This window comes from Chiloscyllium plagiosum, chromosome 20 (genome assembly GCF_004010195.1).
Source record: "Chiloscyllium plagiosum isolate BGI_BamShark_2017 chromosome 20, ASM401019v2, whole genome shotgun sequence".
Classification (NCBI taxonomy): Eukaryota; Metazoa; Chordata; class Chondrichthyes; order Orectolobiformes; family Hemiscylliidae; genus Chiloscyllium; species Chiloscyllium plagiosum.
This window is the reverse complement of record NC_057729.1, coordinates 54,473,226-54,489,140: the sequence shown is the minus strand read 5'-3', so window position 1 is coordinate 54,489,140 and position 15,915 is coordinate 54,473,226. Positions and strand designations below refer to the sequence as shown.

At 40.8% G+C, this 15,915-nt stretch overlaps 1 protein-coding gene across 3 annotated transcripts in view; it reads left to right on the top strand.

The window, feature by feature from the left end:
• The window catches only part of LOC122560297 (ubiquinol-cytochrome-c reductase complex assembly factor 1), a 106,658-nt gene that overhangs the window by 19,316 nt on the left and 71,427 nt on the right, over nt 1-15,915 (top strand). For all 3 annotated transcript variants that reach the window (XM_043710865.1, XM_043710866.1, XM_043710867.1), the window contains exons 2-5: nt 4,439-4,573; nt 6,348-6,455; nt 8,031-8,103; nt 14,289-14,346. In XM_043710865.1, the coding sequence (XP_043566800.1) occupies nt 4,439-4,573; nt 6,348-6,455; nt 8,031-8,103; nt 14,289-14,346 (374 nt within the window). The remainder of the gene's footprint in view (nt 1-4,438; nt 4,574-6,347; nt 6,456-8,030; nt 8,104-14,288; nt 14,347-15,915) is intronic.

Genomic DNA, 15,915 nt, shown 5'->3' with positions numbered 1-15,915 from the left:
CCAGTCTTCCGGCACCTCACCTGTGACTATCGATGATACAAATATCTCAGCAAGAGGCCCAGCAATCACTTCTCTAGCTTCCCCCAGAGTTCTCGGGTGCACCTGATCTGGTCCAGATCTTGTTGTAATCTGAGGTAACCCTCTTCACTGTCCCCTACACCTGGGGATTTATCCACTTTTAATGTTTCAAGAGCACCTGATCTGGTCCAGATCTTGTTGTAATCTGAGGTAACCCTCTTCACTGTCCCCTACACCTGGGGATTTATCCACTTTTAACTGTTTCAAGATATCCAGCACTTGCTCCTCTGCAATCTGGACATTTTGCAAGATGTCATTATCTATTTCCCTACAGTCTGTATCTTCCATATCCTTTTCCACAATAAATACTGATGCAAAATATTCATTTAGTATCTCCCCAATTTTCTGTGGCTCCACACAAAGGCCGCCTTGCTGATCTTTGAGGGGCCCTATTCTCTCCCTAGTTACCCTTTTGTCCTTTATATATTTGTAAAAACCCTTTGGATTCGCCTTAATTCTATTTGCCAAAGCTATCTCTTGTCCCCTTTTTGCCCTCCTGATTTCCCTCTTAAGTATACTCCTACTTTCTTTATACTCTTCTAAGGAATCACTCTCTCCAATGAGAACAGACCCAAGTCCCTCAGCCTTTCCTCATAAGATCTTTGCTCCAGACCAGGCAACATCTTGGTAAATCTCAGTTATGGAGACAAGGCAGGAGAATGGGGTTGAGAAACATATCAACCATGTTTGTATGATGTAGGAGATTCGTTGGACCAAATAGCCTAAGTCTGCCCTTATATCTTATGCTCTAAGTGGGTAAACCTGCTAATTGGATGTGGTGCTGCTCCTCTCACTATTCAGAGCAGCTGGGTTTCTGGTAACTGAGCGAACTTATTCTTGGGTCCAGCTTGGTGCTGCTGGGTGCTTAGGAAAAGCTGGAGACTGTTGTTTCATAACAGGAAGTGACAGTAACCTGAGACCTGTTTTAAATATCACATGTTGTTGGCGGACAGTTCTGTAAGATTGTTATTAGCAATGAAGTGAATAGAGTACAGGATTGAGAAAGCAATCCGTGGAGTTGATAACCTTTTTGTTTTGGTGAAGATGTGATCCTTGGCAGGGAAGAGGGAGGATCTCCTGGTGCAGTACCCCAGAGCAGCATGGGCAGAGTCTGCCTTCATGCCTGTGGTGGGTCCATAGCCTGGGGTCATCAGTTAAATAGTCAGGAAAAGAGTCGTCATCTGTCATGAGTAAAGACCCAGGAAACCAGTCAGAACAATTCAAATGTAATGCTTTACAGACTGAGTGCTACAACCTGTAGCATTCATCCACAAACTCCATCAACAAACACATCGACCTGGACCCAATATGCCAACCACTACAGCCTGTGTTAGTTGAATCCTATCGATACTTTTCTCTTCTGAACCCCTGTCCTGCAGCCCTTGGTTTATTGTTAGATTTTATCATTAGATTCAGTTGGGTTAATGCTTTGAGATACTGTTAGATATATAACATTAAAGTTTGCAATTAAAATCAACATCTGGACTATCAGTAATCAGTGTTACTTGTATAACAATCTCAAGACAAGCAGGTATTGCTTTTATATAGGTCTTATCAAAGCCTCGGGCCAGCCCAATGTAAGTTATTCCCACGGAATTACTTTTAAAGTGTAATTACTATTGTAATGCACAATATTGGCATGGTGACTCAATTGGTTAGCACTGCTGTCTCACAGCACCAGGGACCTGGGCTCAATTCCACCCTCTGGTGTCTGTGTGGACTTTGCACATTCTCACCATATCTGCGTGGGTTTCCTCCCACAGTCCAAAGATTTGCAGGTTAGATGGATTAGCCATGCTCAGTTGCCCATAGTGCCCAGGAATGGATAGACTAAATGGATTAGCCATGGGGAATGCAGGGTTACAGATATAGGGTAGGCGGTTGGGTTTGTGTAGGAGCTCATCAGAGGGTCAGTGTGGACTCAATGGGCAGAATGGTTTGCTTCCACACTGTAGGAATTCTATGATTGACAATTTCATTAATGATAGTGATATATCTGAATCACAAGAGACAGGCAATTTCCAGTAGGTGATGTATAGATATCAAGATGTCATCGATATCAGGTCAGAGGATGAAAACATAGAGTGCAGAAGGATTCATCTTACCTGCGCTGGCCCTTGGAAATGCTGTCTGATTAGTCCCAGTTCCCATTTTTTTTCTCCTTTTGAGTATTTATCAGGTTCTCTTGGAAGTTTCCATTGAGTCAACTCCCAACTCTCTTTCAGATTGTACATTCAAGACCTCAGCAATTCATATTTTTATTTAAATCTCTTCATCTCCCTTCAGAGTTTTTTGACCAATGGATTTACATTTATTTTCTCTGGTTGCTGACCCTTCTACTGGAAGCAGTAAATAGGGAAAAACTGTCAAATGCCACAGATTTAGAATCAGTGGGGGATGGGAGACTCTGAGGTGCACTAGTGAATAAAGCAGCATTGAAAAATAGTTGGGTTGAAGAAATGGAGAATGAGGAGAGATAAGAATGGGATTAGGATCACTCTTTGAGTAAAGGATAAACACCAAGACTGGACCTCTTTCAAAGAATCACTCAGCACGGAAAGAGACCATTCGACCCATCATGCTTGTGCTGGCTCTGGAGGAAGAATTATTCAGCTGACACTACTCCTGATAGAGTGTGGCAAAAGTTTCCTCCTCGCCAACTCATCCAATTCTCTTTTGAAGTTTATTATGGATCTACACCCCTTCAAAATCCTAAATGTTCAGTGTTGGAAATTTGATGCAATAATAATTTGAAGTATGTTATTTGGTAATGTACAGTATTGTGGAACGCTGATAGAGTGGTGAGGTTTAACACAGATGTCTCTTACATTTAACAGCCCTTCATTGAATGTAACTTTGCTTGTCTATTGGATTTGCATTTCAATTGGTTCTCTGTTTATTTGCAAGAAATACAGTATGCTTTTTCCCTTTCTGTACAGTGGGATTGCAGATGGGACTAAAAATTTGTCGATATTCTCAACTTTCCTATTTCTTCAATCAGAATTTCCCATAGCATTAGTTTACAGCAGCATTTACTTGCTGCCATGAAATATTTTTGAATATTTTCTTCAATTTGGGGGGATTTCTTTTGATTGTTTATGGATCTTGTGTTGCTCTAAACATGAAACAAACATTTTTAAGCCACTAATTTAAACTTTTCATTGATACTTTCTGTAAGAGTTCGCATTTGAGATACTTAGCTTCATAACTGGACAGGAATAAGCCATATAAAGCCTGAAATATTAATTAATTTGGCACAATAACTGGTTTTGAAATTGGGAGTTCAACTTTGGCTGTTTCTTTCTAAAGCCTTGCATTGAATTCTACAGAGCCACATGCGTAACTACATTGATTGGTGATCGAGGAGGCTTCAACAAATGTAATTGCAGCTTTAAAAAGCAGTTAGTAAAGTGATTGGGATGTTGTCCTTTATTACAGGTGGGTTGGAATGTAGGAAGTCTCACTGTTTTTTTGTAGGGTCTGCTGGCCACTCCAATGCTGGAGGGCTATGTCCAGTTTTAAAGGAAGTACAGACTTGCATTGGAGGCAGAATATCGAGCATTCGCTAAAACAAAACAAAGAACTGCGGATGCTGGAAATCTGAAACAAAAATTGCAGGAGAAACTCTGCAAGTCTGGCAGCATCTATGGGCAGAAAGCAGAATCACTGTTTCGAGTCCTCTGACTCTTCTTTAGAGCTGATAGCAGCTCAGAAAATGTGGTACTTATGCTGAAGGCAAGGTTGGGGTGTGGAGATAGGCCTCAGAGAGAGATCCAAAAGGGGTAGGAAGGCAAGAGAATTATTGATGTTAAGCCAATTCGGAAGAAAAGCTAAGTAATAATGAGGGCTAAGTGTAGGAGAGATTGGGTTGACTGCTGAAAGCAACCCATGTCATGACAGGATCAAGGTGTGGAGGTGGATAAAAATCATGGAAAGATGGAATCAGGCTCTATAGTGATTGAATTCAATATTGAGTCCTAGAGACTGCAGGATTCTCAAGTGAAAGATGAGATGCTGTTCTTTAAGCTTGTGCTGAGCCCCATTAGTGCACTGCAGCAAGCTCGAGACACAGATATTGGCATGGGAACACGGTGATGTGTTGAAATGGCAAGAGTCATCTTTACAGACAGAACATAGGTGTTCTGCAAAGTGATCACCAAGTCTGCATTTCATTTCTCCAATGTAGAGGAGACCATATTGTGAGCAGCACTATTGATAATATTGCTGCCTTATCACCATGACTGAAGACACAGTAGGTAACTGCAAATGGTACAATGAAGCTACTGTTTTTGCTTCCACAGATCTACAGGCAAACTACATTTTTATATTCACACATCAATTCCTTGTTGCTCCCTTTCAGCTTCGTGCTGTATGGCGAAGTGCAGTAATTGGAGTTGGTGCTTCCAAGCCAAATGGCCTCACCTCCTGCAATGGGCTGCGACACACTTTACTCAGACCAGGACTGCCATACCGGGCCATTCACATCACACCAAACGTGAGTTTTAGAAACAGGGAGAGAGCATTTGTTTTCAAACCCCGTGGATGTCAGGTGAAGCCTTGGTCATCCGCATTCCTTCATCACTGCCTTGCATTTACTGTCTGAAGTACATTCACTGAGTGAGCAGAAGGTGGTTTGAATAATTCATGAATTAGGGTGAACTACTCCGATTTATTGGCCTACTGACCAAGTAATTTTAGTTTTATGGTCGTGAAAATGTTAGGCTCGATTTTAATGTCCTCAGTTTAAGAAAACAAATTTGTTCTTTGTTTGTTTACATGGTTGAGATTGTGTTTTCAATTGAGGCAGTTGTTAGTTTGAGCTGACATCTGTGGCTTTGATCCATGCCTGATTTTGTTTGTTTACAATCGCGCCTGAGTACCTGTGTTAGGCTTTTTAAAATTCAGTCATGGGATGAGGGTGTCACTGGCTAGGCCAGCATTTATTGCCTATCTCAAGGGCAGTCAAGAAACAGCCACATTGCTGTGGGTCTGGAGTCACATGTAGTCCAGACCAGGTAAAAATGAGTTTCCTTCCCTAAAGGATATTAGTTAACCAGATGGGTTTTTTCCGACAATCAACAATGGATTTGTGGTCATCGTTAGACTCTGAATTCCAGATTTGTTTTATTGAATTCAAATTCTACCATCTGCCATTCAAACCCTGGCCCGCAGAGCATTGAGTCCAGTGATAATACCACTAGGCCATTGCCTCCCCAAAGTTACAGGTTTCACCATCTGAAAGATTTGAGCAAAGTTAACATAGAAGACAACAATGACATTAGAGATGGGGGCTATTGTCTTCAACAAAATACAGGGCTATTCTTTTAATTTAAATTGCATAGAGTCCCTGAAATTTCAGCCCAGAAGGTAGCTATTCTGTCCATCATACCTTTCTGACAAACTTGCCATCAGAACCTGTCCACATGCAAAACCACTTCCTTGTTCTGTTATCCACTTCATTGACCTTGCCTTGCAACTTCTACCCTTAATCTTCTCGTTTAAGCCTGTGTAAAACCCAGTTTCTCCTAACCAACCTTACACTGTGTCCTGTTCACCCGTCACCCATTGTTCGCTAACCAACATTGGATCTCAGTCCAGCTGTTTTAAAATTCTCGTGCTTGCTTTCATGTTTGTCTGCAGGCTTGTCAGCCCACATGTTTGTAGAGCCCTGTAACTCTTGCAGATCTAAAATCTACAATCCTCTGATTCTGTCCTTCTGCACAGCCTCTACATCCATCTCTCCATCATTATCAAACCATGCTTTCAGCTGCCTGACTCATAAGCTCTGGAATTGCTTCCTGAAATAACACTGCCTTTCCATCTCTTTCCCTCACTCCAGAGCTCTGGAAACACTGCTTTTTGATTTATACCGTAGCTCCTTGATCTAATATTTGGTGATTTTTTTAAATGATAATGCTTCAGTGAAGTATCGCTGCTATTGCTGAAATTGAAGCATTCAAGAAGGTATTGGGTACTTATTTGGACAAAAATAATGTTTAAGGGTATGGTGGAACAGCAGGGAATTTGCACCAGCTAGTGATGTCCATTTAACAACGCAATAGAGGCACAGTTGGCCTAATGGTCTCCTTTTGTGCTGTCACACTTTTGCGATTCTATGAAGTATCTCAGGAAGTTTTTCACTACATTAAAGGTTCATATAATTTCACACTGCCACTGTTGTATGCAGTAATATTTGATTATGCACTTTGTTAAACTATTAATTCTCGGGTGTTTTGTGGCTAACATTTTGTTCTCCATTTTATTAACAGTTTTCCAATGTTAAAAGTCCAGCTGAGCCTGTGGAGGAAGAACTGAGTCCCTTTACCAAACTGATAGAAGCCATGGGATTCACAGGGCCTCTGAAGTACAGCAAATGGGTATTTTTGCTTGAGCTAATGAAAATAGGAGTGGGGTTCTATGATGATGCTGTCTCTGTTGGGAAATAGAGCAATGTCTGTTCACACTTGTTCTAATAAGGATTCCCAGGTCTTCTATAAAACAAAGAACTACAGATGCTGGACATTTGAAACAAAAAGAGAAAGTGCTGGAGAAACTCAATGGATTTGACAGCATCTATGGAGATAGAAACAGTTAACTTTGCAAATCTGCTGACCCTTATGACATCTGTGTGAACTTTATCCTTCAGTTAGGCTGTATTCTGGAAGAGGTTTGTGTTCAATGTGACAGTATAAAATACTACATTTGGTTTTGCTGTACAAAGTTGGAAAATAGAAGATGCGTACCATAAAATGTGCAAAAAGGTAGAATGTTACTTACACTTTCCAACAAGATTTGTGCCATTCCTAAATTGGCTGAAAATCTTTCTCTTTATTCATTCACAGAATATGGACATCACTGGCCAGGCCAGTATTTATTGACCATCCCTAATTGCTCAGAGGGCAATCATGAGCTAACCATTTGCTGTGGGTCTGGAGTCACATGTAGGCCAGACTGGGTAAGGACGGTAGTCTAGATTAGAGTGGTGCTGGAAAAGCACATCAGGTCAGGCAGCATCTGAGGAGTAGGAAAATCGACGTTTCAGGCAAAAGCCTTTCATCAGAAATGAGGTGAAAGATGCTGCCTGACCTGCTGTGCTTTTCCAGCATCACTCTAATCTAGACTTTGATCTCCAGCATCTGCAGTCCTCACTTTCGCCTGGGTAAGGATGACAGATTTCCTTCCCTAAAGACCCTTATTGAACCAGATGGGTTTTTCTGACAAAAGACGCATTTTCTTCATCATCATTAGACTCTTATTCCCAGTTTTTCTTTTTAATTGAATTCAACTTCCACCATCTGCCTCTAGGCTATCACTTCCCCTTGGTGCTTTTCAATTAATGTTTCATCCTTTGTCATGAAAGCAAAGTATAGCTGGTAATGTTTGAGTCAGAGCATTTTGATCTCTATTGTCCTCCAATGTGTTACTAGAGGGAACAATTCAAGTTGACAAGTATGACATCAACTAATTGCACAACATTCAGATTTATATGGGATGGCACAATGGCTGAGTGGTTAGCACTGCTGCCTCACAGCACTAGGGTCCCAGGTTCAATTCCGGCCTCTGGCAACTGTCTGTGTGGAGTTTGCACATTCTCCCCGTACCTGCATGGGTTTCCTCCGGATGCTCCGGTTTCCTCCCTCAGCCCAAAGATGTGCAGGTCAGGTGAATTGGCCATGCTAAATTGCCCATAGTGCTGCGTGCATTAGTCAGAGGGAAATTGGTGTGTGTAGATTACTCTTCGGAGGGTTGGTGTGGACTGGTTGGGTCAAAGGTCCTATTTCCACACTAGGGAATCTAATTTGATTGAGAAATAGTGTAAAAGGTTATTGCCATGTTATTAATTTCTATTTTTAATGCTTGTTACTTTTATTTCTCCTCTGTTTCGACTTTTGTGTGCGCTTGCTTGTCTAATTAATTTTTTTCTAAAATCTTCATTTTCGCCTATATTCCAGAAAATTAAGATTGCTGGTCTGCGGATGTATACCTGCTGTGTGGAGAGGATCGATTATGACGACTTGTTTGAAAGTACGTTTAACCACGGTTTTTCTGCAATCTGTTATATTTGAACTGCTTTGATTTTTTTTTTAATTTTTAAAGGTATCACCGATTCTGTTGAAATGAAGATTGCACAGTGGCAATAAAAGCAGAAAATCCTGAAAGAAACTCAGCAATTTGACATCCTTTGTGGTGAAAGAAAGAGTTAGTGTTTCAAATTCAATTTGATTTTTCTTTGGCAAAGGGATAATGGTACCATTGCATTTGGGTCAAATTAACTCCAAGTCCAAAGCTTACACATTACACTAGTGAGAGACTAATTGACAGTTGAATGCAAAATTAAGTTAAGTCTAATGTTGAATGGTTTGTAGTGTAATTTATATTGAGATGTTAGTTGAACCTGGATTGCGCATCCACTGAATTGGAATTGATTTCCTATGTTTTTAGTTAAGGGACTCAAAGGAAAATGGGAATTGCAGAAGGAACATTGACTTAAAAGTGAGGGAACATTAAAAGTCATGTAACAAGAAGGCTTGTCGGGTCTTGAGAAGCATTGAGACCAGAGCTGAAAATGTGTTGCTGGAAAAGCGCAGCAGATCAGGCAGCATCCAAGGAACAGGAGAATCGACGTTACGGGCATAAGCCCTTCTTCAGGAGTCTGCAGTCCTCACTTTCTCCTCGAAGCATTGAGACCAGTTTGCATACACAAATGAGATTCTAGATTTTAAGAATGCCCCAAGATTCTACTGTCAGCTGGATTTGTCTCTAAATAGGCTGCTTTATTACAAAGCTTCATTGGCAGTGGGTTTTAATTGGGGAAAGTAATTATCATTAATCACATACTTTATCATATAAAGTATTCTATATATATTCAGCTAACATAATTCTGGGTCTGCAGAATGGGCGAGGCTGCTGGTTGGAAATGAAAAGAGACTCTGTGGTGATTTAATCAAAGTCTTCCAAGATTGTAAAAGGAAAAGATAAAAATGCCCCAAGCAATTTCATTATGGAGAAATTTCAGTTCCTGGGACTTAATTAGAAAAGTAGTTTTGAGAGAATTCAGGCACAACCTCTTCATCCAAACGTTCCATTGATATCAGATGAGATGATTTGGATGGTTATTAAAGAAGACCAATGGGGCTGCAGTCAATCAAAGCTGAAGGGGGAAAGATTTAAACTGTTTGGTACACAGGCAGATCGGGGCATTTTATTCCTGGAAAAGGATCTCATCGCTTTTTCCTATTCCAAACGTTTCTTCTGAGATTGACATCCAACAGAGAGCTGTAGAGCAGCCAATTGGACAATTAAAATAAGATCAAGAAAAGTCACTTAAATTTTCTCTTCCTTTTTTGGAGTTGCTTTGTAACATAAAAAGTGTTTGATTAAACCACTGAGAATGTGGGTTGAGAGCTTTGAGCTATTGGAATACTACTAGTTCTCCTTCTGTAAATATATGTGCACTTGACGAGATGTATACTTTTTAAATTATAAAATATTGATGAGTAATTTTTTTTGTTTAATCATTATTTCCCCCATTCAACGGCTATGCATCTGTCCACCTTTCCATCTCATAAAACTTGTTGGTTCTTGCATTCCACTTTACTCCCATTGGTCCTCAAAAACCTTTGATTAGTTTTTGTAGTATTCCGTTGTTCTGTATCTGATTGTGAAATTGTTAACTGATCCATGTTCACCATAAAACATAGCAGAAGTAGGACTTTCAACTCATTGAATCTCCACCACCATGGCTGATGTGATCATCCTCAACTCCACTTTCCTATCTATTCCTTGATTCCCTGTTTGATAAAAAATATCTGTTTATCTCAGCCTTGAATATACTTAATGACCCAGTGTGTACAGCCCTCTGAAATAAAGAAGTCCACCGATTAACTACTACTGAGAGAAGAAATTCCTCCTCACTTTTGTCTTAAACGGGTGTGAACCCTTTTTCTGGGACTATGTCCTGAACCCTCAAAGGGAAACAACCTTTCTGCATTTATCACATGAAGTCCTCTTAAAAAATGTTGCATGTGTCAATAAGGTCACTTCTCGTTCTTCTAAACTCCAAGAGTACAGGCCCAACCTACTCATAAGACAGTCCTTCCATACCTGGGATCAACTGAGTGAGCTTTCTCTAGTCTGTCTCTAATGTTTGTTTTTCCCTTTGGTATGGGACCAAAACAGTTCACAATATTCCACCTGTGGTCTGATGAGTGCCTTGTATAGTTTTAGCAATATTCCTGCTAAGAGCCATGAACTACTTTCTTAATTGTCTGCCATTGTTCCTCAATTGTCTTTGCTGCTAAAGTCCTTTCCCCAGTCCAGTACAACCAGCTCTGACCTAATTTCTTTGCAATTATTGTTATTTAAGTTCAGCAGTCAATTTAAGTTTCAGAGCTAAGTTTCTTCCTCAAACTGATTGCTAATTTCTGACATGCTTTGGTCACTATTTAGATCACCTACAGTGGAGAAACAGGCCCTTCGGCCCAACAAGTTCACATCGATCCTCCGAAGAGTAATTCACTCAGACCCATTTCCCTCTGACTAATGCACCTAACACTATGGGTAATTTAGCACGGCCAATTCACCGAACATGCACATATTTGGACTGTGGGAGGAAACTGGAGCACCCGGAGGAAACCCACGCAGACACAGGGAGAATGTGCAAACTCCACACAAACAGCCGCCCCAGGCTGGAATCAAATCCGGGTCCTTAGCGCTGAGAGTTAGCAATGCTAATCACTGAGCTATCTTAATTAATCTAGTCCCATTTGCCAGCATTTGGTCCATATCCTTCTAAACCCTACCCTATTCGTATACCTGTCCAAATGCCTTGTAAATGTTGTAATTTACATTTATCAAAACTGTGACATTACACATCACCCAATCCAAAGTAGCCTGATCCACAACATTTTTCTTGAGAAAACTGTACTGACTGCCATCTATGACCTCTTGCTCATGGCTGCCTTTGCCAATCTGACTAACCCAATCTATAGGAAGATCAAATTCACCCACGGTTAATATGGTTTCTTTGTTATATACCATCATTGTCTCCATCATTTACCTACTGTTAAAAAACCGACAGACTGCTTCTCTTCCTTTATTTCTTATCAAATGGGTTGTACATCTTCTGATCCAAGAGCATTTCTCTCTATCGTAAGTATTCCATCCTATACTAAGATTGTTCACTTTCTCCTTGTTATATCATCAACATTGTCTTGTTGCCTATCCTTTCGACAAGTGTCACACCCCTGAATATTTAGTTCCCAGTTTTGATATCCTCATAATGGTTATAAGGAGATTGTAACCATTATAATAATCATAATGGGCCTGATGGTCCATTAACCTGTACTTGTGTCATTAGTTCATTTATTTTGTTCCAAATACTATAAGTATTTAAGTAAAGAACTATTAATCTTGCCTTTTTACCATTTTCTCCCTTTGATCCTATACAGTATACTGCTGACTTTCTGTTTGTACCCTCTGTCCCTTCCTGTCCCACTCTGGATGACAATGTTCAATAGCTGCCCTCTTACTTAGAAAGTTTGCATTCCCCTCACAAACTCCACCCCCTTCTAAATAGCTTAAAACCCTCTCTCCAGCCCTAGTTATTTGATATGCTTGATTGTTTAAACATGAGTGTTGACTCAAAGCAAAGTAAACTGACTCCACAGTAGCTACTAGAAACTGAGCTGTAAGCACAAGTGTAGGCACTTGAAAATCGCTGGAATATTTTAAAACCAAATCCGTTGCACACTTAGAAGCTAGTGTCATCTCCGCATTGCCCTGAAATAGGAAATATACAGTGCTTATTGAGGTACATTTGACAGGTGTCAGCTTTTCTCCATTGTCTGATCTCAGAACCAGTCTGCTTTACCAGGGGTTTCGAATGTGTGTCTGCAATCAGTTGAACTGGGGCATTGTGCCTTCCAGATCCAATTAACATGATTGTGTCCAGCAAGTCACAGGTTAAAGCTGAAAAGAATGCTCTTCTGTCCTTTTCACTAGCTCAGGGACTCAGAGTGACTGAAAGCAGCAGCAAACAGCCTCCTCCATGATCACGAACCTGACATTAAAATTGTTAAACTCCACACAGATTCTTTGGTAATAGTGACAGGTTTGGTCATCATAGCAGCAAGGGCAAAGCAATTTGAAATAAGCTAGAAGTTTTCTGATCGATACTCTATCCCATTTTGATTTAAATTTGCATTCAAAGATTCAAGCTTCAAACCTTAAGCATTCATTTCCTCTGCTGCTGGCACAGTGGCATTAATGTGCACCATCTACAAAATACTCTCCAGAAACTCACTTGTTCACTAATCTCTAACTGTTACCCAAGATCCAAGATATGGAATTGATAAATTGCCAGTTTGAATCTCTGCTTGGAGCACACTTAGCCCTAAAGCTGCACTGTTAGTGTGCCTGCTACAGGCAGCAGTATTTTCTAAGTAGGGAAAGATTGCGGAGATTTGAAGCACAAAGGGACGAGAGAGTCTTAGTTCAGAATTCTGTTAATATTAACGTGCAAGTTCACTTGGCAATTAGGAAGATAAATGCAGTGTTGGCATTCATTTTGAGAAGGATAGATTTCAAGTGCAGGGATGTACTGTTGAGGCTGTATAAGGCTTTGGTCAGATTGCATTTGGAATATTGTGGGCAGTTTTGAGTTCCATATCTAAGGAACAATGTGCTGGTCTTGGAGAGATCCAGAGGAGGTTTACAAGAGTGACCCTGGAGATTAAGTTAAAAATCTCACAACACCAGGTTATAGTCCAACAGGTTTAATTGGAAGCACACTAGCTTTCGGAGCAATGCTCCTTCATCAGGTGATTGAAGGAGCGTCGCTCCGAAAGCTAGTGTGCTTCCAATTAAACCTGTTGGACTATAACCTGGTGTTGTGTGATTTTTAACTTTGTACACCCCAGTCCAACACCGGCATCTCCGAATCCTGGAGATTAATGGCTTGTACGAGGAGTTGTTGAGGACACTCGGTCTGTACTTGATGGAATTTAGAAGGATGAGGAAGGATCTTTTTGAAACTAATAGAATACTGAGAGGCCTGGTTAGAGTGGAGGTGGAGGCGATGTTTCCATTGGTAGGGGAGACTAGGACCTGAGGGCACAGGCTCGGAGTGAAGGGACGAACCTTTCGAATGGAGATGAGGAATTTCTTCAGCCAAAGGGAGGAGAATCTGTGGAATTTATTGCTACAGAAGGCTGTGAAGGCCAAGTCATTGGGTATCTTTCAGACAGTGTGTGATCTCTTCTTGATTAGTAAAGAGATCAAGTGTTACAGTGTGAAGGCAGGAGAAAGGGATTGAGAAACATTGACCATGATTGAATGGTGGAGCAGCCTTGATAGGCTGGATGGCTTACTTCTGCTCCTGTATCTTGTGGTCTTCTCTCTGTGCTAGTAAGGAAGGCCATTTGGCATTCTGTTGAGCTTTAATGGAGTTGTTCTATGGAGAATGCACTTTTATCAGGAGTTGATATGTTTATGGAAGAATGTGTTTCACACCATGACACCTGGGTAATTTACAAAAGAGCCATATTGGCTGTTCATAGTGACACTACTTTAGTGTCTCCCTAAACCTGGGCAATGAGTCATACTGCAGCAAAACTTGACACTCGAACTTAAACTCCATATAGCAGAGAGAAGGGCAAATAATCCATTAAACTCTGAGGCGCCATTCTGTCATTTTGCTGGACCATGGCTGATCTGCATCTTAAATCCATCTAGCCCACCTTGGTTTGAAAACACTTAATACCATTGTCTAGCAGAAATATAAGGGTTTTTAATTATACCTGGTCCTTACTGATTACCAGTGTCCATTGCAATGGTATTGATATACTTGGTAATATAGTGTGCTTGAGATTTTAATCAATGTGGCACTATACTTGGTCTATGCACTTATCACTGTGACAGCTCTTGTGGTTTCCTGTCTTTTTTTTAAAGTAATTTTTCCAATCTTTTTTTCTAGCATAAAGAGGCTGTTAGTAATTTCTGAATCTCCTTTCCAAAACCACGTTGCTGGAGTAAGGCAACACCCATCCTGCACTTTGCTCAGAAAGCCAGTCATAACTAGATTTTTTTGTCGTTTGTTCTTGGGGAGGGTCCCTTTTTACTCAGAGTAAGGGACAACATAAAGTTATGTTCTCTAATGTTTTCTTTCAAGCTAGGCAAACTAAAATGAATCCTTGTTTCTGTGACTGCAGGATGCAATTTGTCAGACACACTGAACTCCTGGTTTCTAGTCGCCCAGCTTCATGTCTGGTGAGTAAACTTAATTTCAAGGCTTGTTTTGAGAGAATGCGTAAGTTAAGCTTTTTTAATGTTTGACTTTTGCCTGTTAGATTAGAGATCTTGTGTGAAAATGCCAACAGCTGTGTACACCTCGCACAGCTGAACGTGCTGCATGCCAGCACCATCTGCGCCCAGGTTACTGTGGTGCCAGAAAATGGAATTGACGCAGGATTGTAGAAGCGCAATTCTGCCGCCTTTCATCTGTGCTTCAGAACGAGGTCTCAAAAGGATGTGTTGTTGCCTTTCAGCTGTCTAGCTTCCACCATGGGGAAAGAGTGATGAGGATGGGAGAGTCAGACAGGAATCCATTTTAGTACAATCTGCAAACTTCTAGAGTGCCAATATTCTCATCCTTGCTTAATTTGCAACTGGGACATGAGTTATTTGGCTGGTAGTTCCGCACTGAACAAGACATTTATAAGGAGAAAGTGAGGACTGCAGATGCTGGAGATCAGAGCTGAAAATGTGTTGCTGGAAAAGCGTAGCAGGTCAGGCAGCATCCAAGGAACAGGAGAATCGACGTTTCGGGCATAAGCCCTTCTTCAGGAAATTTATAAACCAGTTTGGTTTTACTCAGTAGATCTCTACAATGACTGTACACCTATGACTGTGACTATTCTGAGGCCAGAATTGAACTCTAACTGAAGCAAAGATAACATTCTGATATTCGCTTTTTATAATCATTGCAAATCGAATAATGGGAACTGCTTCAGATTAATTTATATATTTAATTTGCTTCTCGGAGCCCTATTGTCATGAAACCTAAGTTTCTGTAGTGAACAGGAAGAGTTTTATCATGTGGAAGTAACAATTAAAGCATGTGCTTTGAAATTCAGTTCCTCAGATCTACGCAAGATCACTACCAAACAAAATTTGTCATTGAACTAAATAAAGGTATTTTGGGCTAGTTGCTTGTCAAGATTGATTGGTAGATATTACAGAATGTCATAAAGGAGGAGTGAGAATTAGGGAGGCATAGAGAGGTCGAAAAGGAATTCCTGAGTTTGGGCAGCTGAGAATACATTCATTAATGGGGCGACACTGATAATTTGTGATCTGGCACGGTGGTAATATCACTGAACCAGAAACCCTAATCTGGGAATGTGTTCAAATCCCACCACTGGCAAGTGGTGGAGTTAACTACAATTCATGAAGAAAACCTGCCATTCTTGTCTGGTCTGGCTGAAGTGTGACTCCAGACCAATAGCAATATGGTTGCCTCTTAACTGCCCTTTGAAATGGACCAGCAAGCCCCTCCACTCAGTTCAAGGGCACTTAGGGATGGATAACAAATGCTAGCCTTGTCACTGTCTCCTCTCATGTTCCATAAAAGAATAAAAGGAATGAAGCCTGTTATAGAGATGGAGGAGATTACATCGCTAGGAGAACGTGAGGCTCTCGACTTGAAAGTACGGATGTACATTGTTGGATTGGACGCCAGTGAATGCAGAGTGATGGCTGAGGGAATTTTAATTGGAAAATGGGCATCAGATACGGTAAGATTGCAGAGGGTGGAAGATAGGAGACTAGATAGGAGCA